Source organism: Indicator indicator, chromosome 14 (genome assembly GCF_027791375.1).
Source record: "Indicator indicator isolate 239-I01 chromosome 14, UM_Iind_1.1, whole genome shotgun sequence".
Lineage (NCBI taxonomy): Eukaryota > Metazoa > Chordata > Aves > Piciformes > Indicatoridae > Indicator > Indicator indicator.
In genome coordinates, this window is record NC_072023.1 from 1,860,870 (window position 1) to 1,887,015 (window position 26,146).

The 26,146-nt window shown below is 43.3% G+C and overlaps 1 protein-coding gene across 1 annotated transcript; it reads left to right on the forward strand.

Moving 5' to 3' along the window:
• The first annotated feature begins 11,192 nt into the window (after window positions 1-11,192).
• EPYC (epiphycan) lies at window positions 11,193-24,516 on the forward strand. Its single transcript, XM_054386901.1, has 6 exons — window positions 11,193-11,360; window positions 20,555-20,708; window positions 21,642-21,800; window positions 22,330-22,532; window positions 23,306-23,401; window positions 24,346-24,516. Exons 1-6 carry the CDS (start codon window positions 11,193-11,195, stop codon window positions 24,514-24,516), a joined length of 951 nt encoding a protein of 316 aa, XP_054242876.1.
• The last annotated feature ends 1,630 nt before the right edge of the window (window positions 24,517-26,146 follow it).

Genomic DNA, 26,146 nt, shown 5'->3' on the forward strand with positions numbered 1-26,146 from the left:
TCCAACTGTAACATGAAGGCACTCAAACATGCCAGCAATGATGTTATCATCTTTGCAAGCATTTCTGGAGCATTTTGGAAGCACATGCAGAGGGCATAAATCTGCAATACAAAATGTAAACCCTACGAACACAGAAGCAATTTCCTACTCAAAGAGCACAGCAAACTGCTTAACCTTTAGGCTAGCAAGAAAAAAAAAAAGCAACTTTAATTCCTGACCTCAATTGCAAATTGACTCAGGATATTGAGGGTCTTATGGCTCTCATCACGCTACATAAAACCTTTTACAGCCTCTACCCCTGAAATAAGCATACATTGAATAAATATCTCTGTCACACACAATACCTGATAAAAAGCCTGTGCTCTAGTGAATTTCAAAGCCTTGCCTGACTGAACTTTGCTTTTATGCAAATGTCTTTTAGTGACAAATATGATCATAGAATCATAGAATCATAGAATCAAGAAGGCTGGAAGAGACCTCAAAGATCATCGAGTCCAACCTGTCACCCTAAACCTCATGACTATCTAAACCATGGCACCAAGTGCCACGTCCAATCCCCTCTTGAACACCTCCAGGGATGGTGACTCCACCACCTCCCTGGGCAGCACATTCCAATGGCCAACCACTCTCTCTGGGAAGAACTTTCTCCTCACCTCCAGCCTAAACCTCCCCTGGTGCAGCTTGAGACTGTGTCCTCTTGTTCTGGTGCTGGTTGCCTGGGAGAAGAGACCAACCCCCTCCTGGCTACAACCTCCCTTCAGGGAGCTGTAGAGAGCAATGAGGTCTGCCCTGAGCCTCCTCTTCTCCAGGCTAAACACCCCCAGCTCCCTCAGCCTCTCCTCATAGGGCTTGTGCTCAAGGCCTCTCCCCAGCCTCCTTGCCCTTCTCTGGACATGCTCCAGCAATTCAACATCTTTCCTAAACTGAGGGGCCCAGAACTGGACACAGTACTCAAGGTGTGGCCTAACCAGTGCTGTGTACAGGGGTACAATGACCTCCCTGCTCCTGCTGGCCACACTATGCCTGATGCAGGCCAGGATGCCATTGGCTCTCTTGGCCACCTGGGCACACTGCTGGCTCATGTTCAGGTGCCTGTCAACCAGTACCCCCAGGTCCCTTTCTGCCTGGCTGCTCTCCAGCCACTCTGACCCCAGCCTGTAGCTCTGCATGGGGTTGTTGTGGCCAAAGTGCAGCACCTGGCACTTGGACTTGTTGAATGCCATCCTGTTGGACTCTGCCCATCTGTCCAGCCTGTCAAGGTCCCTCTGCAGAGCCCTTCTGCCTTCTAACAGATCAACACCTGCTCCCAGCTTGGTGTCATCTGCAAATTTACTGATGATGGACTCAATCCCCTCATCCAGATCATCAATAAAGATATTGAACAGGATGGGACCCAGCACTGATCCCTGGGGATAACCCAGCCCTGAACTGTATTTGTTTAGCTAAGCAAAAACCACTCTGAAGTTTCCCATCTCTGAGCAGCTGCATTTTCCTGAAAGGGTCTAACACCAGCAGTCCACAGGCTGGGCTGGAACAGCAGACAATAGCCCTGGATGTTAGCAAAAGCCATTCTGTGACACCACATTCATGCACACTCAGCAGTGCTATCTTATGTTCAGCTATGATTAAAGAAAGAACAAGGATTTCTTTCCCAGCTCCTTCTCAAAACTGATGCAAATTACCCCTCTGAAACAGCAAGCTGTACATTTGGTTTTAGAAGAATGGCAGCTTGGCTAAGGAGAGTGGAGTAGGAGCCAAGTATGTGAGCCCAAAGCTCAGCCTCCCATCCTTGGCCTCGGTGGGAATTCCTGAGGCTGCCTTCATTCAGCATAGACCTATGTGGATCTCTGTGTGTGCATAGCAAGGAAGCACAAAACACAGGTTTGTTGTCACCTTCTTCATTTCAAAAGCTTGAATGGATTTGTAACGAGGTAGAAAAAACATCTGACCTACTATAGGTTTTTTTCAGCATTCAGAAGGAAGGGTTGGGGAAGACCTTACTACCATGGACTACAGAATCATGGAATCAGAGAATCATTTGGGTTGGAAATGACCTCTAAGATCATTGAGTCCAACCAGCAACCCAACACCACCATGGCCATTAAACCATGGCCCCAAGTGCCATGGCCACAAGTTTCTTGAACATCTCCAGGGATGGGGACTCCACCACCTCCCTGGGCAGCCTGTTCAAATCCCTGACCACTCTTGCAGCAAAGAAATTGTTCCTCATCTCCAACCTAACCCTCCCCTGGCACAAATTCAGGCCATCTCCTCTCCTTCTATCACCTGAGACTAGGGAGCAGAGCCCAAGCCCCACCTCAATGCAACCTCCTTTCATGGAATTGTAGAGAGCAATGAGGTCTCCCCTCAGCTTCCTCTTTTCCAGACTGAACCACCTCAGTTCCCTCAGCCATTCCTCATACAACACATTCTCTAGACCCTTCACCAGTTTTGTTGCCCTTCTCAACCTTATCTCTGACAAAAAACAAATCAAACCAAAAAAATCAGGCTGAATAACCCCAGCTCCCTCAGGCTGAATAACCCCAGCTCTCTCAGCCTATCCTCACAGCAGAGGTGCTTCAGCCCTTGGATTATCTTTGTAGCCTTCCTCTGGACTTGCTCCAACAGCTCTGTGTCCTTTAAAGGAAAATAAGAGCCTCAAAGGGGATGTACATCGAATGGGAGTTTGTCACCAAGAGCAGACAATCAGGCAAACTCAAGTGAGAAATGAGGCACTGGAGTTGCTCCACACATAATGACTTCTTAGTTATTTCTCTGACTCATTAAAAAGCTCTTCTTTATTCCTTGCATTCCCTGTTTCTGCAGAAATAATTAAACCTAAACAGGATTTCACTGGTGAAACCAGTTGTAGCTGTCTCATATTTTCTGTTTAACTCTCTTTTTTTCCCCTCCTGTTTATGGTGATTTGCACAGGGGATGGAGTTTTTAGAACTGGAGCACTCTAAATCCTTCTTTTGCACTTTGTTTAACTCTGATGAGCAAAATAAAAATGCTAATCCCTTCTGCAGACACATGGTTCCCTTCCTTTCTCCTTCTCTCTGAGACATTTATTTTTCTGCTCTCTAGCCTTTGTTTCCTAGTCCCTGAGAGTTTCACAGGATGAACTTCTTTCCTCAGAGCCCTAGGGTGAAAGTGGCTCCACAACCATGAAATGCAAATGCTGCTGAAACAGGCAAGGGATCTATCAAAGCAGCTTCCTACCTGTCCATCCTCTCACTATGTCTTTAGAACAAATAAAGAGATGAGTGGTAGATTCATGGAGTGGTAGAGGTTAGAAGGGACCTCTGGAGGTCCTTGAGTACAACCTCCCTGCCACAGCAGAATTACCTAGGGCAGGATACACAGAAACACATCCAGGTGGGCTTGGGAACTCTCTGCAGAGAAGGAGACTCCACAATCTCCCTGGGCAGCCTGCTCCAGGGCTCCAGCACCCTCATCACAATGAAGTTTTTCCTTTTGTTGAGGTGGAACCTCCGGTGTTCCAGTTTGTGTCCATTGTCCCTTGCCCTATCACTGAAAGGAGCCTGGCCCCTTCTTGACCCTCACCCTTCAGGTATTTGTAAGCATTGCTCAGATCCTCTCTCAGCCTTCTCCAGGCTAACCAGTCCCAGGGCTCTCAGCCTTTCCTGATCAGAGAGATGTTCCAGTCCCTTCAGCATCCTCATAGCCTTCCTGGAGCTGTTCAAACAATGACTAGATGTGGCACTTTGCTACATGGTCTGATGCTCATCCCATCCGGGGCTGGTGACTCCACCACCTCCCTGGGCAGTCTGTGCCAGTGCTTGATTACCCTTTCTGCAAAGACATTTTTCCTGGTATCCAACCTGACCCTCTCTTGGCACAAGCAGGAACAATCAGCTAAATCACTCATTTTGGGACTATCATCGAAAGCTGGACGTTATCACAGGATGTTAGGGGATTAAAGGGACCTCAGGAGATCATTGAGTCCAACTCCCTTCCTTGGCAAAAATCAGCACTAGAACTTTCCAGAGCTGATGCAGCAGATTCAAGAGCTGTTCTTCTATTCAGTCTGGCAGACTGAGAAGGTACCAAGAAGCAAGCATGGTACCATACACAAACTCTCGATGAGGGTCAGACAGAATTGTTCATTTTATGGCAAATTTGATATTATTTTTTTCCCCACACATTCTTATCACAAGTTCCTGGGGGTGAATCTGTGAGGCTCAAAAGAAACCAGAGCAGAGCTTGTAGCTGTATTTGTACCAAATGGATGCTGACAGTTTGAATCAAAGGCTCAGTGCTTTATAATCAAGATTTGGGGAAAACAAGAATAAGACAACCCTGAGGCTTTGGCAATGAGTTCAAGAACACAGTTGGGAGCATTGCACCTCCAAGAACTGGGAGAATTGAAATGGAACCAAAACCCACTCAAGAAAAACAAAGGAATAAATTAATCCATTTGGCTCTGCCAGCAATTGTACAAAGGGAATGCATTCTAGCTAGGAACGTGTTAGGCAGTGGCCACAGCTGGATATGTTTCCAGCTGAAGCCATGCTCCAAAAACCACTGGATGTGTTAAAACTCTGCATTAACTTGGGTGAGCTTTTAATCAAACCCATGATAGTAAGGCAGGCAGCAAGACCGAGAAACAACTGAGGAAGTTTGCAAGACAGTAAATTAAACTGCACAAAGCCAGAGGACCTGGAAAAAAGCCAAGTGTCACTGAAGGAACTAATTAGAGGACTTGAAAAGCTCACTCCTCAATGTCCTTTTGTCAGGCTGAGGAATTTCATTATCTCCTCTGATAACAGGATTCAGAAAGCAGAAGGCAGTGATTTAGATCAGTCCCTAGCTCAAGTACAGATCTGCTGTGAGCTTTTTTAAAACCTTGTCTTTCTGCTCAGCAACACCACAAGGCCTATAAGTAGACTCTCTTCTTCTCCTTTGGTTTTAAAGACAGAATATTCTCAAACTGCTTCAGGTTTCTAGCTAGTCTAGGGTTGCTAGAATCAGGCTTTCCATCATCCAAGCTGGAACAAAGTGCCCACCATAAATTCCAGAATCAGCTAAGGCATGTCCCCTACAGATACACCATAGAGTCAGGGAATTGTTTGGGATGGAAAAGACCTCAGAAACAGGTCACCCAGTCCAACCATCAACCCAACACCACCATGGCCACTAAACCCTGGCCCCAAGTGCCATGGCCACAGGTTTCTGGAATGCCTCCAGGGATGGGGACTCCACCACCTCCCTGGGCAGCCTGTGCCAATCCCTGACCACTCTTTCAGCAAAGACATTTTTCCTCATCTCCAACCTAAGCCTTCCTGGAACAATTTCAGGCCATTTCCTCTCCTTCCATCCCCTGATAGTAGGAAGAAGAGACTGACCCCACCTCATTCCAACCTCCTCTCAGGGAGATGTAGGGAGCAATGAGGTCTCTCTTCAGCCTCCTCTTCTCCAGACTAAACCCCAGTTCCCTCAGCCATTCCTCAGAATATTGTTCCCTAGCCCCTTCACCATTTTTGTTGCCCTTCTCAGTCTTCAGGTTCTGGTTCTTTAAAGCACAAACTGAGGCCAGCAAAATTGTTTTCTTTTTTTGCCCATTATTGACAACATTTGTGTCCCATATTAAACGTCACGCTTGTAAGCTTCCAAGATGCTTTGTATAAAATATATATTTTCCTTTTTGTTTTTATGTTTTTAGCTAATTTTTCCAGAGCCCTGACAAATTAAAAAAACAGAAGCAATTTCAATGTTTGCAAGTTAACATTTGCCTTCAGTTAATTTTACTTGCTTAGTGTCTCTGAAAAACAAGACCAGAAAAGCATGTTGTGGTCTGAAAGGAATACAGCAAGCTACTAAAATCCAGATTAAGTTAAGAATCAGAGCCAAAGGGGTTTGAACTTCATTTGGCTTAATAAAAGAACAACAAAAATTTGAAGCTTATAGGACAAAATACCAAAACTCTCAGGCCCTAAGTCACAGTAAGTCAAAATCAACTGATTCATAATGAGAAATATTATTATGAAGTATTTGATGATTAAAGACTATTATTATTCAGTAATTCATATGATTTTAAAATATTCTTATGAAGTATTTGTTGTAGATAAGATTTTTTCCTTCAGTAAAGCAAAGAGAAATATTCTTAAGAAGTGGTTGTTGCAGATAAGATTTTTCCCTCAGTAAAGCAAATAAAAATATTCTTAGGAAGTGTTTGTTGTAGATAAGATTTTTTTCCTTCAGTAAAGCAAATAAAAATATTCCTAGGAAGTGTTTGTTGTAGATAAGATTTTTTTTCCTTCAGTAAAGCAAATAAAAATATTCTTATGAAGTGGTTGTTGTAGATGAGATTTTTCCTCCAGTAAAGCAAATAGGATTGGGGGCTGTTTCATGAATGAAATGGGCAGAATAGGTTTTGTAAATGAAGAACTGTTAGAAGTGAAGGTTTCACAGAGTAAATCTTAAATCTTGTCCATGGAGGTGGTGGAGTCACCATCCCTGGAGGTGTTCAAGAAATGTGTGGACAGAGCACTCTGGGACATGGTTTAATGACCATGGTGGTGTCAGGTTGATGGTTGGACTTGATGATCTTAGAAGTCTTTTCCATCTCAAACAATTCTAGGATTCTGTGAAATGGCCAAGCACAGCAGCAAAAAATCCCTACCAGATAACACCCAGAAGAGATGGACATTCATTAAACACTATCACATACAATGAGCTCCCAGGCAGAACTGCTAAAGATAGGGGGAAAAAACTATATCAATATTTGCTTAAGCCTTGCTTTTGACTGTTGGAAAATATGCATTTCTAGCTTAGCAGGGCACTCAAAAGGTTGTGTCCAGAATATGACTGAGAATGTTATTGGTATATGTCTTGGTAGGAGGAGCTGGACTAGGTGATCTCCAGAGGTCCCTTCCAACCCCCACCGTTCGGTGATTCTGATTCAGAAATCAAAGGGGAAGGTGTAGAAAGCAGTGCTGTGAAATAAAAGCCCTCTGCTCACAACAAACCTTTGTTTGACTCTGCACAACCTCGATTCAGCAACATCAAAATTCAAAGGTGTTTGAAGTCCCAGAGACTTCCTGGGCTGAGGTCTCCAGTCGAGGGCAGGAAGCTGCACCACCTCCCACAGCCCCTGAATGCCACTGCCATTGGTCAGGGTCTAATACCAGTGGCTCTGCAATCTGAGTAACTCCATCCCACTTGAGAGCCTGGAAGCTAAAGGTAAGTTTGGGCACTTCTCTCTTTGAACAGTTCATTAGATTTTTTTTCTTTTTAAAGCTGAAAATATTTTGATAGGATTTGTTTGATTTTATCATGCTTAATACTGATTCAAAAGCTACAGATTGTGGGCACTATTCCTCTCTCTTTTTTTTTTTTTTCTTCCTCTCCCTGGATATTTCTTAGTTCCTTCCTGTGAGAGGAGTACTTAATCTTCATCAAAATATTTGACCTGAACAGCTCCTGCAGATGCCAATAGCCTTACAGTGTGGTCCAATATATTGCACATAAAGGAAGCACAGAGATATGCAAACTCTGCAAATTAGTGTAGATATCACAGGTTTAGGTAAATATTTATTTCCCTTTCACAGAGATTATCATTAGAGTTGTTGTATTTATCTATCTGTGTGCAAAATGAATTATTAAACCCTTCCAAAAAATATATTTTTTTCCTAGGCAGTGTGAAACGAAAATAATTTCAAATAAGGAGTAAATATTTTTTCTTCAGCAATTTTTTGAGGTTAATAAATGGCTGAATTGTGTTCTGTTCAATAGTTTTGGGGTTAATTGATAACTTCCTTTATGGCTGGATCATTTTCTTCATTAGTAATTTTTGAATTTATAGACAAGATCCTTTAGAGATGAAGCTTTTGTTTCTTTAGTAATTTTGGGGTTACAGATAACAACCTTTAGAGATAAATCTTTTGGGGGTTAATAGATAACATCCTTTAGAGATGAACCCTTTGGGGGTGAATAGATCACATCCTTTACAGCTGAATAATTTGGGGGTTAATAGATAATATCCTTTAGAGATTAACCCTTTGGGGGCTAATAGATAATATCCTTTATAGCTGAATCATTTGGGGGTTAATAGATAACATCATTTAGAGATGAACTCTTTGGGGGTGAATAGATCATATCCTTTATAGCTGAATAATTTGGGGGTTAATAGATAAGATCCTTTAGAGATGAACCCTTTGGGGTTAATAGATCACATCCTTTATAGCTGAATAATTTGGGGGTTAATAGATAATATCCTTTAGAGATGAATCCTTTTGGAGTTAATAGATAATATCCTTTATAGCTGAATTGTTTTTTCCTGTAGTAATTTTAATAGATAACTTCCTTCATAGATGATTTATTTGGGGGAAATGGCATGCAAGTGAAGAGCAAGACCAATAATAATCCTATCAAAAACAAAATACAAGGACAGGGAAAAACAAAACAAAACAAAACAAAAACCCCAAGCTCCAGTATACTTCAGATTATTTCAGAGATTGGTTGCATTTTTGTCATATTTCATTTCATTTCATTTCATTTTTTGGGTAAGGAAGCAGAATATCTGTAGAAATAGTGGAAGCTAATACTGAAAGGTGCAATTCAACCAAGTCTTCTCAAAGACAAGCCCAAGCGAGTGGCTTCCCCCAGCAGCAGCTGAAAAGTCTTTTTGAATGCAAGCAAATGAAGGCAAAATGAACTCCTTGTGTTGCTGGTCATCCCCAGAGGAATTTCAGATCCTCATGCCTCAACCAGCTTCATAAAGACCTCTTTTGATGAAGCTAAAATTCAGCTTGCTCTTCAGCACACAGGTTCAATGAAGAAATACCTCATGGATTTTTTAGACTTCACCTCTGTTAGGTAGCTGCAGTTGAAAACTGACATCTTTCAGTGCAGCTGTTCTAAGAGGTATAAAAATGTTATCTATTCCTATCCAAGAGAATTCCTCTAGTATAGAATATTCCTATATCTAATACTATGGCATCACATCAGGAGTACAACTTATTAGGCTCATCACATCAGGAGTGCAATGTCTTAGACTCACACACTGCTCACTCTCACTGCCTGTGCTTTCTGGGGCAATGAATGGGAGCTGCAGCAAAAATCAAGGCATGAAGAAAAGCTAAATACAGCTTTGTGACAGGCATCTTAGAGGACAAGAGTGAGCACCTCACTTAGGAGGCTCAGGGGTGACCTCATTGCTGTCTACAACTACCTGAAGGAGATTGTAGCCAGGAGGGGGTTGGTCTCTTCTCCCAGGCACCCAGCAGCAGAACAAGAGGACACAGTCTCAAGCTGCACCAGGGGAGGTTTAGGCTCGAGGTGAGGAGAAAGTTCTTCATGGGAGAGTTGGAATGTGCTGCCCAGGGAGGTGGTGGAGTCACCATCCCTGGAGGTGTTCAAGAGGGGATTGGACGTGGCACTTGGTGCCATGGTTTAGTAGTCATGAGGTCTTGGGTGACAGGTTGGGCTTGAGGATGCTTGAGGTCTTTTCCAACCTTAGTGATTCCATGATTCTGTGATTCTGTGAATGCAGCAACACTAATACTCAGTGAACTTTCTGTTGTTTTACTAAATCATGGAAATTTCAAATGGATGATAATTTGATTTAAGTGGTGGAGTCCCCAACCCTGGAGGTGTTCAAGAACTCTGTGGACATGGCAGCTGGGGACATGGCTTAATGGCCATGGGGGTGTTGGGTTGATGGTTGGAGTTGATGATTTTAAAGGCTGCTCCAACCCAAACAATTCTATGATTCTCTGATTTTACAATTCTCTTCCCCATGGAGAGCAGATGACTCTATCATGCTATGGTTTTCCACTACCTTTAAAATGCTGCTGGGTTGAATAATGAAGGAATGGAGAGCACTCTTTCAGGGCTACTTCTTAGCATCATAGAATCACAGAATTGTCAGGGTTGGAAGGGACCTCAAGGCTCAGCCAGTTCCAAACCTGTGCCATGGGCAGGGACACCTCACACCAGATCAGGTTGCTCACAGCCACCTCCAGCCTGGCCTTAAAATCCTCCTGGGATGAGGCTTCCACCACCTCCCTGGGTAACCTGTGCCGGTGTCTCACCACCCTCATGAGGAAGAACTTCTTCTTAATATCCAATCCAAATCTACTCACTTCTAGTTTTGCTCCATTCTCCACAGTCCTGTCACTACCCAACAGCCTAAAATGTCCCTCCCCAGCTTGTAGCCCCCTTCAGATACTGGAAGGCCACCATAAGGTCTCCTCAGAGACTTCTCTTCTCCAGACTCCTTAGACCTTTGCAGAAGGGATGATCCAAATATAGGACACCCTTCAGCCAATAAAAATCATATTCTGGCAGAACAACTCATGAATGAAAAGTGTTTTGATTATTCTCATCCAGAGCTAACAAATACAAACATTCTAATGGTTTTATAATTTATTTGTGTTGTTTGGTTTCTTTCTTTTTTTTTTTTTCTGGTGGAGGAGAAAGAAAAAAAGAGTTTTATTATAACAAATACAAGCATCCTAATGTTTTCCTATTTTTCCTTTTTCTTTTTTTCTTTTTTTCATAGTGAAGGGGAAAGACAAGGGAGTTTCATTGTGATAGACACAAATAATACAATAATTTAGTTGTCGACTAGCTTCTTGTGATGGTTCTAAAACCAGCATACTTCTCAGAAGTTCTTTATCTATGGTGGAGCAGGAAGAGGTGAAATCAGATGAAATGGGGGGAAGAAAAAGATGAATATTTACTGCCCAGAGATGTGGCTTGAGGCCCCATCCCTGGAGAAATTCAAGGTCAAAGTTGACGGGGCCCTGAGTAACCTGATCTAGTTGGAGATGTTGTTGCTTTACTGAAGGGGGTTTGGGGAAGATGACCTTTGAGAGTCCTTTCCAACTCAATACATTCTGTGATTTATCTCCTTTCCAATTTTCCAGGTGCTTCCTCATGAAGTTCTCTTTACTGTGGTACCAATAAAACTCTTCCCTAAATTGTCTCAATGTTAGTCTGACCAAAGCTGCCTGCAGAAATTCTCAGTTCTTGGGACTTCTCAAAGAAGCAAAGCAGAATAAACCACTGAGTCCTCATGAATAAAATATGAGTTCTCCATCAGAACTACTGTTCCATGTCTATAAATGCTGCATTTATGAGGTGAAATTTGCACAGATTCCTTGCAAATAGCACATGGGCCACATGGTTTTTCCACTTTCTTCTCTTTCAGGAAAGACAGCAGAATGCAGCCTTTTGCAAATATTTTCCTGGGATTGTTTCTCCTGGGGCCTGTTGGAGCTGTGCCTCTCACTGACACTGCGATTTATGATTCTGACTTCTATGACATGCTGCTTGGAGAGCTGTCTCACCCACTTGACTACGATGACAACAAGCAGTCTGACCCACTGGAGGTAATCAGAACTTCACTGATTCTCTTTCTCCCCAGGGCAGTGGCCTTTAAAGCATGCATCAGCCAAATCTACTCAACTAGGTTGCTGTTTCATTTGGTTGATCAACTTTTCTGTGCTGAGAGCACACAGCAGTTCATTCACACTTCTCTAAATCTACAAACATGGCCTAAATATTTCCTGATTTTTTTTTTTTTGGGGGGAGGGTGGGGGGTGGGGTGTGTGTGTTCTATTATTTTGATGGCAAACTTTGAGAGCAGCTGAACATTACCAGGCTTCCCTCAGGTCTCTTTGCATTGCAACAAATTGTCTTTGAGATTGTCCTGGTGATTTATCTGTCTGGATGAGGCATGGAGGTGGCTGAGATCAGCACTTCAGTGTGCCCCGTGAAATAAGGCTGCAGAATGCTGTGTCTTGGGGTGGTTATAATAATTGATATGTTCCATACAAGTATTTCAAGCCATAAAATGCTGGTGGTATTCATTTGTGTTAGAAAAGTGGGCAGAAGGAGATGAAAAAAAAAAAAGGGAAACACATGAAGTAAAACCCGAGACAGCAACAAAGTTTGCTAAAGAAAAACTATTTGAAATTCTGTTGCAATATAAGACCAGGTTGGATGAGGCTTTGAGCAACGTGATGTAGTGTGAGGTGTCCCTGCCCATGGCATGGGGGTTGGAACTGGATGAGCCTTGAGGTCCCTTCCAACCCAACCTCTTCTAGGATGCTATAATATGAGACAACAAAATGTGTTGCCTGTTGTTCTCTTGGAAACTCCTTTTGCAGAGCAGGATTGTCTTCCACTACTGAGCTTTTCCAACTGCTTTCCTAACAGGCAGCCTTCTTCACCATAAGAGTGGTGAGACCCTGGAACAGGTTGCCCAGATAGGTGGAAGCTCCATCCCTGGAAGTTTTCAAGGGCAGGCTGGATGGGGCTCTGGGAAACCTGATCTAGTGGAAAGTGTCCCTGTGCATGGCAGGGAGGTTAGAACTAGATGATCCCTGAGGTCCCTTCCAACCCTGACAATTCTATGATTCATCAAGAGAAGGTCATCCATCATAAGCAGTTGGAAGGAAAATTACTTTGCATATGGATGGACCTCCCTGTGAGAGTTTTTTTTTTTTTCCCCCTAGATGTTTAGCCCAAAATCTCTTTGCTTACATTCCTCTTAACCACATACCAAGCACAAGAAACATCAGCATTCACAATTTCCCTAAACCCAAGGGAGGCCAGAGGGGTCAGGGCTGGAGAAATGAAGCAAGCTTTTGCAGACATGCACATCAGGCTCACAAGTTATCTTTTTAGGCACTAAATATTAGGGGTGTCACTCGAGTCTGAGGTGGAATACATTTGATTTCTTGATTGTGGCTGTGATTTTCTGCCCTGTTATGGTAGGATGGGAACTACACAAGTGGCTCTATGTGCAAAGCCTGTGCAAAGTCACAGGTTAGTTTTTATTATGTGTAGCTTGAAGGATGAGCAACACCACACAGAGACCCAGAAAACAAGTCTGTATTGAATCCCCAATCAAGGCTGTGCATTGCCCTCTATTAGATGACAGAATCACAGAATTATTGAGGCTGGAATAGACCTCTGAGATCACCAAGTCCAGCCTGTGACCTAACACCACCACATCACCCAGACCATGTCACTAAGATGGGTCCAATGTGAGCTATAAAATCTGTATTGAATCCCCAATCAAGGCTGTGCATTGCCATCTATTAGATCACAGAATCACAGAATTATTGAGGCTGGAATAGACCTCTGAGATCATCAGGTCCAGCCTGTGATTTAACACCACCACGTCAACCAGACCATGTCACTAAGAAGGGACAAATTTGGGCTATAAAATCTGTATTGAATCCCCAATCAAGGCTGTGCATTGCCCTCTATTAGATCACAGAATTCTTGAGGCTGGTGTATACCTCTGAGATCACCAAGTCCATCCTGTGACCTAACACCAGCACATCACCCAGACCATGTCACTGAGATGGGTCCCACACAGGCTCCAAAATCTGTTCTTTCCAAGTTCCCAGATTAGTAAGACATGGAAGGCCTGGCTAAAAGTTTGAATTCAGAAGGAAATAGTTACTGGGGAATAAAACAAAAGAAAACAAAAAAAAAAAAAAAAAAAAAAACCAAAACAAAACAAAACAAAAACTTAATTAATATACCACTAGAAATAAAAACAGACCTTGGTGACAGCAGGACCAGCCCTTTCACAGTTAATGGTGAAATTCCAAGGTCCTAAAGGGGAGAGAGACTGCAAAAGGAATGTCACTGCAAGAGAGTGGACAATTTTTGTGTTGGATTTTTGATCTGAAACCACAGAATAAACATCAGCTGCACTGTCATCCTTTTCTTCACAGTAAGCTTCATTATTATTTTTAATGAATATTTATATCACAGCAGGGTCCAAGGGCCTCAGCCAGCCCTTGGTCTTTATTGTCCCAACTGCTCTGCAAAGCTGTACAAAGTCAGATTTCCTTCTTTTAAGTGGACACCATCACACCAGACTCTCAAAGGCATTTCTTGTGTAAGCTTCTCCCTGGCAAAAACAGAAGGCTCTTTGAAACTAAAACTGTGTTTGGATAATGAGTGAGAAAAAAACAAATTGTGGAGAGATTCTTATGTAAATCAACCACTAATGGCTAAGAAAATCATATTGCAAACTTCTGACTACAGTACCTGCTCCACAACACTATTCCAGTTGCCTTCAGGTAGGAAACATCATGTTAGAAAAATAAGAAATGAAAATATAGGACAATTGCATGAGGCTTAATGAGGCTAAGTGCCAGGTTCTGCACTTAGGTCACAACAACCCCAGGCAATGCTACAGGCTTGGGGCAGAGTGGCTGGAAAGTTTGCCCAGCAGAAAAGGACTTGAGGGTCCTTGTTGACAGCCAGTTGAACATGAGCCAGCAGTGTGCCCAGGTGGACAAGAAGGCCACCAGCATCCTGGCCTGGATCAGCAAAGATGTGGCCAGCAGGAGCAGGGATTCATCATGGCTTTGTGCTGGGCACTAGTGAGGCTGCACCTGAAATACTGTGTTTAATTTTGGGCCCCTCCAAGAGGGACATTGAGGAACTGGAGAGTGTCCAGAGAAGGGCAACAAAGCTGGGGAAGGGTCTGGAGAACAGGACTGGTGAGGAGCATCTGAGAGACCTGGGGGTGTTCAGTATGGAGAGGAAGAGGCTGAGGGGAGACCTCATTGCTCTCTACGGCTCCCTGAAAAAAGGTTGCCTTGAGGTGGGCGTTGGTTTCTTCTCCCTAGTTACAGGTGACAAAACAAGAGGAAATGGCCTGAAATTGTGCCAGGGGAGAATTAGGTTGGAGATGAAGAATTTCTTTGCTGCAAGAGTGGTCAGGGATTGGAAGAGGCTGCCCAGGGAAGTGGTGGAGTCCCCATCCCTGGAGGTGTTCAAGAAATGTGTGGCCATGGCACTTGGGGGCATGGTGGTGTCAGGTTGCTGGTTGGATTGGGTTATTTAGAGGCCTTTTCCAACCAAAACAATTCCACAGTTCCATTCCATGATTTCACTCCCTGTATCCCAGTCAGTTTTATTACACAGATTTCTCTGCACCACCTCTTTGTGTAGCCCTGTACCCAGAAATGAGCATTTAGCTGAGCTGCATCCTTTGCAGTCTGAGCACTTGCTGCATCACCAGGCAGTGCCTCACAGATCTCTTTATTTTTTAAGACAGAACATTGAGGGAGAAACAGGACCTTAAATACAAAATTTGAGAAAAACAACCATGAGCCACTTTTGGAAAGGCAAACAAACCAAAAGCCTCCACCATAATTAGATATTTTCTTGTGAGCCTTTTGGTAGTTTCTGTCCAGATGTGGGGGGAACTGGTTCCTTTTGATGGGTCAGTGTGTGGTGCAGCTGCCCCTTTAAGCTTGTAAGGCTTTTGTTTGTGTTTTTAAGCATAGTTTCTGCAGGAAAAGGAGAGGACACACTTCATATTCTCCTGTAGATTTAAATTTATTACATGCATTATAACAGCTTTAATCCTAAAAGATATAGACATGAAATAGATAAAACATCTGCCCCTGGAATTACACCACCTCATGGCACAACTGATGGCTTCCAGCCTTGCCATTTATCTCCATAAACATATTTATTTTCTGTATTTTATTACTTTAACACAGGAAGTTCCACCTCAACGTGAGGAAAAACTTTGCTGTGAGGGTGCTGGAGCCCTGGAGCAGGCTGCTCAGAGAGGTTGTGGAGTCTCCTTCTCTGGAGACCATCAAAACCCATCTGGATGCATTCTTTTATAACTTGCTCTAGGTGATCCTGCTCTGGGGCAGGGGGCTTGGCGTAGATGATCTCCAGAGGTCCCTTCCAACCCTTCATGTTCTCTGACTCTCTCCAGCACTGGTGTCTTTTCTGCACTGCTATTCTCGAAGTATTGACTGGAAGTGGCTGCCCAGGGAAGTGGTAGAACTGCCATCCCTGGATGTGTTTCAAAGCCATCTAGATATGGTGCTCAAGGAGATGGCATAGCAGTGGTCCTGGTAGAGTTAGATAATGGCTGCACTTGATGATCTGGAAGGTCTTTTCCAACCATAGTGACTCTGTAACCATACAGTTAAATGGCTACAGGTAGGTGATGTGAATCCCACTCAGTGTTTCCTTTATGCCAGGTATTAAATCTGGCTTGGGAGGCTGTTTATGATTTGAAGACTTGCAACTCTTGGCAAGGAGAAACACTCCTTTTTGTGTTTCTCTGCAATATTCCTCCTCTGTGATTTTACATAAAGAATATTGCTTAGAGTAGGGAAGGAACTACAACCCCATCCTCACCCCCCAGGAATAAAAGCAAACCCTATGGAGAATAATAGCATGAAGTGATATAGAATAATTTCTGTTTCAGGGATGTTTTTACTGAAGTGCATGTTGCCAAACCCAAGCAAACATCTGGAAGCTGAAGGATCATTCTATACACTACAGAGTCCAAGAAACATCTTTGCCTTGTTACAGTCTTGCATGATTTATCAAACATGGAAAAGTTATCCATCTGCAGGGAGCAGATAACCAATAATGGGAAACAGACTTTGACTTTTAGGTTACTGGCTCAAGTCCAGCCTATGTACAGCAAGCAAATACTGCTCACACTCTGGGTTTGCTGTGTGATACACAACCACCAGGGAACTCCTACTTTGTTACCAGTGTAAAAAATGGAAACACCATTAAATTAATTATCCTTAGTAACAGGCTGCCCAGGGAGGTTGTGGATGTCCCCTCCCTGGAGGTGTTCAAGGCCAGGATGGATGAGGCCTTGAGCAACCTGGGCTGGTGGGAGGTGTCCCTGCTCATGGCAGGGGTTGGGACTGGATGGTCTTCAAGCTCCCTTCCAACCCAAATCGTTCTGGGAATCATTATTATTAATAATAATAATAATAATACTGTGGGGTTTTAATGACATTAACAATTGGGGCAGGAGACTGTATAGATAAAACTAACTGCTTGGATTGGTTTCTCCAGAACCCAGTTTTAGCACATTGGCAAGGAAACTACAGGGAGGTTTTCAAGTGTGCAAACCTGTTAGCATCCTGTAATAAGAGAGTGATAACACTATTAGAAACAGAATTAATAGAAGTAATTATTAGGAGTAATATCTCTGCTTTGGTACCCAATAGCTACAGTGATGAATCAAGAACAGCTGAGAAAACAAAGAGCAAATCACAAATCCCAAGCTGGTCAATTCCATAAAGTATGTCCTCAAATACTGAGAGAAGTGGTACCAAGTGTAGATGACCCAAATCCCACCAAGAGTGAAAGGAATGCTGGCTTAGATTTGAAGTCTGTTTATAAATTGTGTCTTGAAAATGTGTTTCTTCAGAACATTATTTTCAGTGGAACTCCAAGTCACAGAATCACAGGATGGTAGAGGTTGGAAGGGACCAATCCCCAAGCCAAAGCAGGGGCGCCCAGGGTAGTCTGCACAGGAACACATCCAGGTGGGTTTGAAATGTTTCCAGAGAAGGAAACTCCACAACCTCTCTGGGCAGTCTGCTCCAGGGCTCTGTCACCCTCACTGTAAAGAAGCTTCTCCTCATGTTGAGCTGAAATCTTCTCTTTTGAGTATGCATGCTTTGGTCCTTGTCTTATTACTGCACACCACCCAAAAGAGCCTGGCCCCCTCCACTTGACACCCACCCCTCAGATATTGATTGACATCAATCAGATCCCCTCTCAGTCTCCTCTTCTCAAGACTAAACAGCCCCTAAACCAGATTTTGATCAAAATTCAGGACAAGGACTCTTAGCTGAGTTCCACAATAGTGCTGAAGAAGCAGCCAGCATGTGCAAGCACTTTAGTGCAGGACTACCCTGGGTCAATAAAAGCCTGGAATGCATTTCTCCCTCTAGGCTTCCTCCATCCAGAGAACATCTGCCCCATTTCCTTTGTTCCCAAAGCCTTCTTTTGATTTGTCCCCAACTCCATTCCTGGTTAAGCTCTCTCACTGTTGGTGCTGCATATGGGAACATTGTGTGCCTGTCTGCATGGAGCAGCAAGGTGCATCCCTGCTCTTACTTACACCAACAGGTTACTCAGTCATAGTTCAGCTGAAGTTCACTCTCATGGATTACAGAATCATAGAATTGTTTGGGTTGGAAAAGACCTCCAAGATCATGGAGTCCAACCATCAACCCAACACCACTGTGGTCATCAAACCCTGGCCCCAAGTGTCATGGCCACAGGTTTCTTGAACACCTCCAGGGATGGGGACTCCACCACCTCCCTGGACAGCCTCTTCTAATCCCTGACCACTCCTGCAGCAAAGAAATTTGTCCTAATCTCCATCCTCTAGCACCATTTCAGGCCATTTAACCAGGAATGGTGGTGACTCTACCATGGCATTTCCATGCATAAACCAAACTTACTAACATTATTGGAAAACACCTCAAGATCACACAAAGAATCTGAAGCATTCTCAGTCAAAACCTGAATCTGCAAGGTTCAGTGCTTCCTGATTTTCCTTTGCTTCCATATTTGCTGACTTCAGGGAAACTAATTGAAGTATTTCACAGAATGGAAGGGGTTGGAAGGGACCTCTGAAGATCAAGTCCAACCCTCCTGCCAAAGCAGGATCACTCAGGGCAGCTCACACAGGAACACAACCAGAACAGTTTTGAAATTCTCCAGAGAAGGAGACTCCACAACCTCTCTGGGCAGCCTGCTGCAGGGCTCCAGCACCCTCACAGCAAAGAATTTTCTCCTTCTGTTGATGTGGAACTTATTGTCTTCCAGTTTGTGTCCATTGCCCCTTGTCCTATCAGAGGACACCACTGAAAGGAGCCTGACCCCTTCTTCTTAATACTCACCCCTCAGATCTCCTCTCAGCCTTCTCTTCTCCAAGCTAACCAGCCCCAGGGCTCTCATCTTTTCCTCATCACACAGATGTTCCAGTCCCTTCAGCATCCTCAGAGCCTCCCTTGGCCTCCCTCCAGTATTTCCCTGTCCCTCTGGAACTGGGGAACCCAGAACTGGACACAATACTTCAGATGTGGTCTCATTAGGGCAGAGTAGAGGGGGCAAAGAACCTCCCTTGACCTGCTGGCCACACTCTGCTTAATGCATCCCAGGATACCATTGGCCTTCTTGGCCACAAGGTCCCATGGAGATCTTCCAGTCCACCAGGACTCTGAAGTCATTCTCCATGAAAGCTAGGGAGGGACTTTTTAGAATCTTAGGTAGTGACAGGTCTGGGGGGAATGGAATAAAGCTGGAAGTGGGGAGATTCAGACTGGACATGAGAAAGAAGTTCTTCCCCATGAGAGTGGTGAGAGCCTGGAATGGGTTGTCCAGGGAGGTGGTTGAGGCCCCATCCCTGGAGGTGTTTGCAGCCAGGCTGGATGAGGCTCTGGCCAGCCTGATGTAGTGTGAGGTGTCCCTGCCCATGGCAGGGGGGCTGGAACTGGATGATCCTTGTGGTCCCTTCCAACCCTGACTGGTTCTATGATTCTATGAAGCTGCCTTCCAGCAGAGCAGCTCCTAATCTGTACCTGTGCATTTCCATATTCATTTCCCCATGGAGACACTAAAGCCACCAGTTGCTTTGGGGTGATCAGGGAAAAGGAGATATTTGGGCAGCTGAAGCACTCAAGCTTCAATATTTTTATGGTAGCATTGTGCTGGAAGGTTGTAGTGGAAGAAAACCTTGGAAAGCATCATTTTGGTCTTCAGTGCCTTCATGCTTGGGTAAAAGATGATGTGAAAAACCTCCTGTTTTGTGGATTCTCAGTGTCTGGGTGATTACAGCAAAGCACTCTGCCTCTTTACAAGCACAAACCCCTCTGCAAGGCTGAAATCAGGGAAACACCTCCAGCTTCATTTGCATCCTGAATCTGTTGTCATGTAGCTAAATGACAGAATGCATCTTTAGAGTTGAAGTTAGCTCAATAAAATTTACTGGTTGACTGACGCTGGGTGGACAAGAAAAAAAAAAAGGAATGAACACAGGGTTTCTTTCTATTCAATTCTATAGGATTTTTATAAATCAAGGTTTCCTCTAACATAATATTTTTCATACTGCATAATGGAGCTACTGCTGAATGAAGCAAAGCAGAGCTTTCTAGTGTCCAGATGAAGGTTTGTGTGAGGGTAGCTTTGCTTTTGATTAAAGCCCAAGACAAAACCCACTGCCAGCACATTAGGAAGCAGAATGGGAAGTTAAGACTTCAGGATTCTTAGATACTAACATTTTTGAGGCATGTCAGTGCTCTTAAAACAAAGCCTGCAGAGCTACCTTGGATTTGGAGGTCTGCTGGAACAATTTCCAATTTTCTGGTCAAAAGACTTGCAGTTGTTTGGGGTTTCTTTTGGGTTTTCTCTCTCTTTTTTGATGCTTCACAGCAAATTTTCCTTTGTCACGCAGAATAAATCAATTTTTATCACAAATCTAATTGAAATCACTGTGGGGAAAGCATTTTGTTAGTACACAGCGTGGCTAATGAAGTACTGAATGCATGAGAGCATACAGCAAAGAAAGGAAAACGCTGAGAGAAAAAGGGAGTTTAGAGTGTTGGAGTTTCCACACCATCAGAATTCATTTGGAGCTGCCAAGTAAAAGGCAGCTCAAGCACTGAGCCTCAGCCCATCTGTGACCTCTAGTGGGAGAAGAGAAATAGCTGCCAGTGGAAGTGAGCAGTAACCTTTCCTCTTCCCTTTTACTTTTCCCTAGACAGAGATTGGGACAGCACTGCCTGCTGTAATTCAAGAGAGTTATTCTTCTGCACCCTTGATAGAAGAACCTGAGGAGGAAGCATCGACACCAAAATTAATTGACGGGTCTTCAGCACAGGGGTCTGGGGTTCTAGGACCCCAAACCCAAGATGGTTAGTAGGGGGGAAAAAAAAAATGAGGTTTGTGTGAGTAGTTTTGCTTTTGAGTAAAGGCCATTCTACCTCCAGCCTGGCCAGCAGATTGGCCAGAGAGAAGTGGTTCTGACCCTCTGCTCTGCTCTGGGGAAACCTCATCTGGACTATGGGGCCTCCAACACAAGAGAGACATGGACCTGATGGAGCAGGTCCAGAGGAGGGCCACAGAGATGATCAGAGGGCTGAAGAACCTCTGCTATGGGGACAAGTTGAGAGAGTTGGGGCTGTTCAGCCTGGAGAAGAGAAGGCTCCAGGGAGACCTTTGAAGGGAACCTACAGGAAGACTGGGGAGGGACTGTGGGGATAGGATGAGAGGCAATGGTTTGGAACTGGAGCAGGACAGTTAGGTTGGACATCAGGAGGAAGTTCTGCACAATGAGGGTGGGGAGACACTGGAACAGGCTGCACAGGGAGGTGGTTGAGGCCCCATCCCTGGAGACTTTCAAGATCATCCTTGATGTGTCCCTGGGCAGCCTGCTCTGGCTGGAGGTGTCCCTGCTGAGTGCAGGGGGGTTGTACAAAATGACCTTTGAGGGTCCTTCCCAACCCAATGCAATCTGTGAACTATATGATCACAGACACTTAGAACTGGAAAAGACATCTAAGATCATCAAGTTCCATCATGAAACTAAGTCCACCATAGCCACTAAACCCTGACCCAAAGTGCCATGTCCACATCTCTTGAACATTTCCAGGGACAGCAACTCCACCACCTCCCTGGGCAACCTGTTTCAATGCCTGATGTGGTGATCAAATCAGACCAAGAGGGAACTTTACCAGTGACAAAAATCTTACCATTGTGTGCTTAGGAGAGCATTTCATTGCAGGAATTTGTGTCCTTCTGGTGCCAGTTTTTGGTAACAAGCTGCTTGCTTTTCAATTCTTTGCTAGGTCTTCCTACTTGCCTTTTGTGCACCTGCCTGGGGACCACAGTCTACTGTGATGACCACGAGCTGAATGCTGTCCCCCCACTGCCTAAGGGAACCTCCTACTTCTACTCCCACTACAACAGAATCAGGAAGATCAACAAGAATGACTTTGCTCACTTAAGTATGGAGAGCAGCACTGCTGCAATTAGATTGAGCTAGAAATAATTGCAAGTACAGCTCAGAGGTTGGAGGACAAGCAGGTGATTCAGGACAGGCAGGTGATTCAAGACAGCCAGCAGGGCTTCAGCAAGGGCAAGTCCTGCTTGACTAACCCAGTAGCTGTGTACAATGGTGTGACTACATCAGTAAACAAGGGGGGACCAAGAAATGTCATGACTTGTGTGAAGCCTTTAACACAGTGCCCCACAGTGTCCTTCTTTCCTAAGTGGAGAGATCTGGATTTGATGGGTGGACTGTTCAGTGAATCAGGAATTGTTCTGAAGGTCCCTTCCAACCCAATGCATTCTGTGTGTGTGAACATGGATTATTGTGTTATCTGCACACACAGAGCTATCATCTAGTGGGTCAGGAATGGGTCACACTCAAGACACTCCACCTGTGATTAAATTACCCATTGGCTTCTTCTCTTCTTCTAAAAACTCCAAGCAATACATCCCTACACAGTCTCCTGTATCTTCTTTCTCTGCCAGGCAACTTAAAGAAGATTGATTTGACTGCAAACTTTATATCAGAGATCCATGAGGATGCCTTCTGGAGACTGCCCCAACTTGAGGAGCTGGTGCTTCGTGACAACAGGATAAGGCAACTGCCTGAGTTGCCACCAACCTTAAAATTCATTGATGTCAGTAAGAACAGGCTCGGTCGCAAAGGAATCCCTAATGAGGCATTTAAAGTAAGTCTGGGGTTCATGGGAAAAGCTTTTCTGCCTTCGCTCCAGAGGATGTGGTCAGAAGAGCAGCCTGAGTGTCCCTCTACAGTAGTAAAACCTTTACAGTATGGGGTTCATGGCAAAATCTTTTCTGCCTGTCTGCAGAGGATGTGGTCAGAAGAGCAGCCTGAGTGTCCCTCTCCAGTAGTAAAACCTTGACAGTAGTTAAGATCATAGGAACCATGACTGTGCTGGAGGCTGGGTAACCTAAGAACTTGGGGAGCAGGCATGAATGTGGGCATCAGAAGTTCCATCTAAACATGAGGAGGAACTTAGGGTGACAGAACACTGGACCAGGCTGCCCAGAGAGGTGGCTGCAGTGAGGTGGGGGTTGGTCTCTTCTCCCTAGGATCAGGGAGAACAGATCTCTTTCTATCAGAAATGGCCTGAAATTGTGCCAGGGGAGGGTTAGGTTGGAGATAAGGAAACATGTCTTTGCTGCAAGAGTGGTCAGGGATTGGAACAAACTGCCCAGGGAGGTGGTGGAGTCCCCATCCCTGGAGATGTTCAAGAAATGTGTCATCATGGGACTTGGGGATGTGGTTTAATGGCCATGGTAGTGTTAGGTTGCTGCTTGGACTCAATGATCTGGGAGGTCATTTCCAAGCAAAACAATCCTATAATTATATAGAATGTGTTAGCATCCACTGGTCCTCACTGCACTTACAGATTCCAAACTGAAGTGCTAGAGATTTAAATAAGATCTTTTTCCCCTGCCTTGTTACTTCATCCTCTAGGATATGCATGATCTGCAGCATCTTTACATTACTGACAATAACCTGGATCACATTCCTTTGCCGCTGCCTGAGAGCCTCCAAGCTCTGCATCTTCAGGTAGGCTACAAAACTAATAGCTCTATATACCATGTTCCAATAGTAAGTCAAACTGGAAAGGATAATTATTCTCTTGGTTTTTTGCCTTCTGCTTCTCCAGAAGTGTCCTTACTTCTGTTTAGAGGAGGCTCTAGTGGAGGGTGTCCTTGCCAATGCAGAGGGGTTGGAATTACACGAGCTTTAAGGTCCTTTCTTGGCCAGCTGAGCATCCTGCTGGCTCATGTTTAGCCAGCTGCCAACCAGAACCCCCAGGCCTTTTACCGCCAGTCAACTTTCCAGCCCCTCTGCCCCAAAACTCTGGCATTGCCTGGAGTTGTTGTGACCCATGTGCAGGAACCAGCACTTGGCTTTGCTAAACCTCATACAACTGACCTCAGTTCATCAATCCAGCCTGGCCAGGTCCCTCTGCAGAGCCTTCCTATCCTCCAGCAGATCAGCACTGCCACCCAATTAATGTCATCTGCAAACTTACTCAATACCCTCCTCCAGAGCATTGATTGGGATGCATGGTTCCACAATTTTTGGACTGGCCTAATGCTGGTTTACATTTGTACTCATAAAAGTCTCCTCAGTATGATCCTGGAAATGAAAATGCTCTATCCTTCTGCAAGCCCCTCCTGCAAAATCTGCCTCCACTCCACGGTTTGAGTTAGATTTGAAGCTTTGCACAAAGCCAGAACATTCTCCTCCTGCTTGGGAGATCTCTCAGCCACAATCCAGTCCCTTGCTTTAAACACCTCTCTCTCTCTAAGCACTGAAAATATCTGCATCTGCACTGAAAATATCTGCATTTGCACTGAAAACATCCAGCATCTGCTCTTCAAAGAGTGAAAAAGTGACTTTTTTTTTTAGCAATGATTCTGATGGCTTTGGGTTTTGATTTTTTTTGTTGGTTTTTTTTTTTTTATATTGTTTTGCTTTGGTTTTTTTTTTCTTGTTTTTAGAACAACAACATTCAAGAAATGCACGAAGACACCTTCTGCAAAGTGAAGGACTTGACTTATGTACGTAGGGCTCTTGAGGACATCAGGCTGGATGGCAACCCCCTCAACCTGAGCAGAACACCCTATGCATACCTGTGCCTACCCAGGCTGCCAGTTGGCAACCTCCTCTAAGCTTCCACTGATTTCAACAATGCCCTACACTAGAAGAATCTTCCCAGAGAAATTATGAACTCATTGCTACACTAAAGCTTTTTTTGCCTTTTATTCCCCCCACCCTCCCCAAATCTCATTAGTTTGGGGAATATTTTTATTAATCATGACATTGATTTATTGATAATAAAATTGGTTAGTGAGATACAAACCATGAGAGGAAATGCTAAAGGCCAACTACATTATCTTAGCCTACTCTAAGTTGTATAGAAATACCAAGAAAAATAGTTTTACTTTAAAAACAGAACTGAAGGCATTAAATGATCAATGTAAATGCTGAATTTTATGCTGAGTTATTCAGGGCTGATGAATTCTGAAGTTCAATAATCTTAAACAAGAAAAGCAAAATATGTACACTATTGACTATTCATCCCCTTTTAATTTTATTATTCAGAGCTAAGGTTTGGATTCTAAAGTCAAATAATTTTATGTATTAAACATAATAAAAATAAAGTGTGTGCACAACTGATTATTTATCCCCTTTTAATTTTATTATTCAGAGCTAATGTGTGGATTCTAAAGTCAAATAATTTTATATCCTAAACATAATAAAAGTAAAATGTGTGCACAATTGGCTATTTGTCCCCTTTTAATTTCATTATTCAGAGCTAATGTATGGATTCTAAAGTTAAATAATTTTATGTATTATACATCATAAAAGTAAAGTGTGTGCACAATTGATTATTAATAACCTTTTAATTTTGTTATTCAGAGCTAATGTATGGATTCTAAAGTCAAATAATTTTATGTATTAAACATAATAAAAGTAAAATGTGTGCACAATGGACTATTTATCCCCTTTTAATTTTGCTATTCAGAGCTAATGTATGGATTCTAAAGTTAAATGATTTTATATGTTAAATAAAACTATAACACAGTAAATAAAACATGTGTCCATGATTTAATTATTTACCTTCTTTCCATCTCCTACTCAGATCTACTGTAAGAACTCTGAAGTGAAATGAGTTTATTTGTTAAAACACAATAAATGCAAATAAAATGTGTCCACAGTGGAATATTTACCCTCTTTTCATCTGTTACTCAGGTGGAATGCATGAGTTCTAAAGTGAAAGGATTTTGTATGTTAAAACATAATAAATACAAATAAAGTGTGCCCACAACTGAATATTTATCCCCTTTTCACCTGTGACTCAGCTCTAATGTATGGATTCTCCAGTAAAAGGATTCTGTATGTTAAATAAAATACAAAGTAGTAAATAAAAATAAATCATGTGTCCACAACTGAATATTTATCCCCTTTTGTGTAATTATTTTCATCTCAGAGGCACAGCTTTTTCTTACTTTTTTTCTTACTTTTTTTCTTACTTTTTTTCCTACTTTTTCTTACTTCTTTTATTACTTTTTTCTTTATCTTCTTACTTTTTTCTTTTTTTTTTTTTTACTTTTTTTCCTTTATCTTCTTACTTTTTCTTTTTTTTTTCTTATTTTTTTTCTTACTTTTTTTCCCCCCTTTAAGGTCTCTGGATTTTGGAAAACTGATAGGAATACTTTAAAAATAAACACTTTCTTTAGCAAGTAGAAACTTTCCTTGAACCACTAATGAAAGGCAGAGCACAAAGTTGTAGCAGAT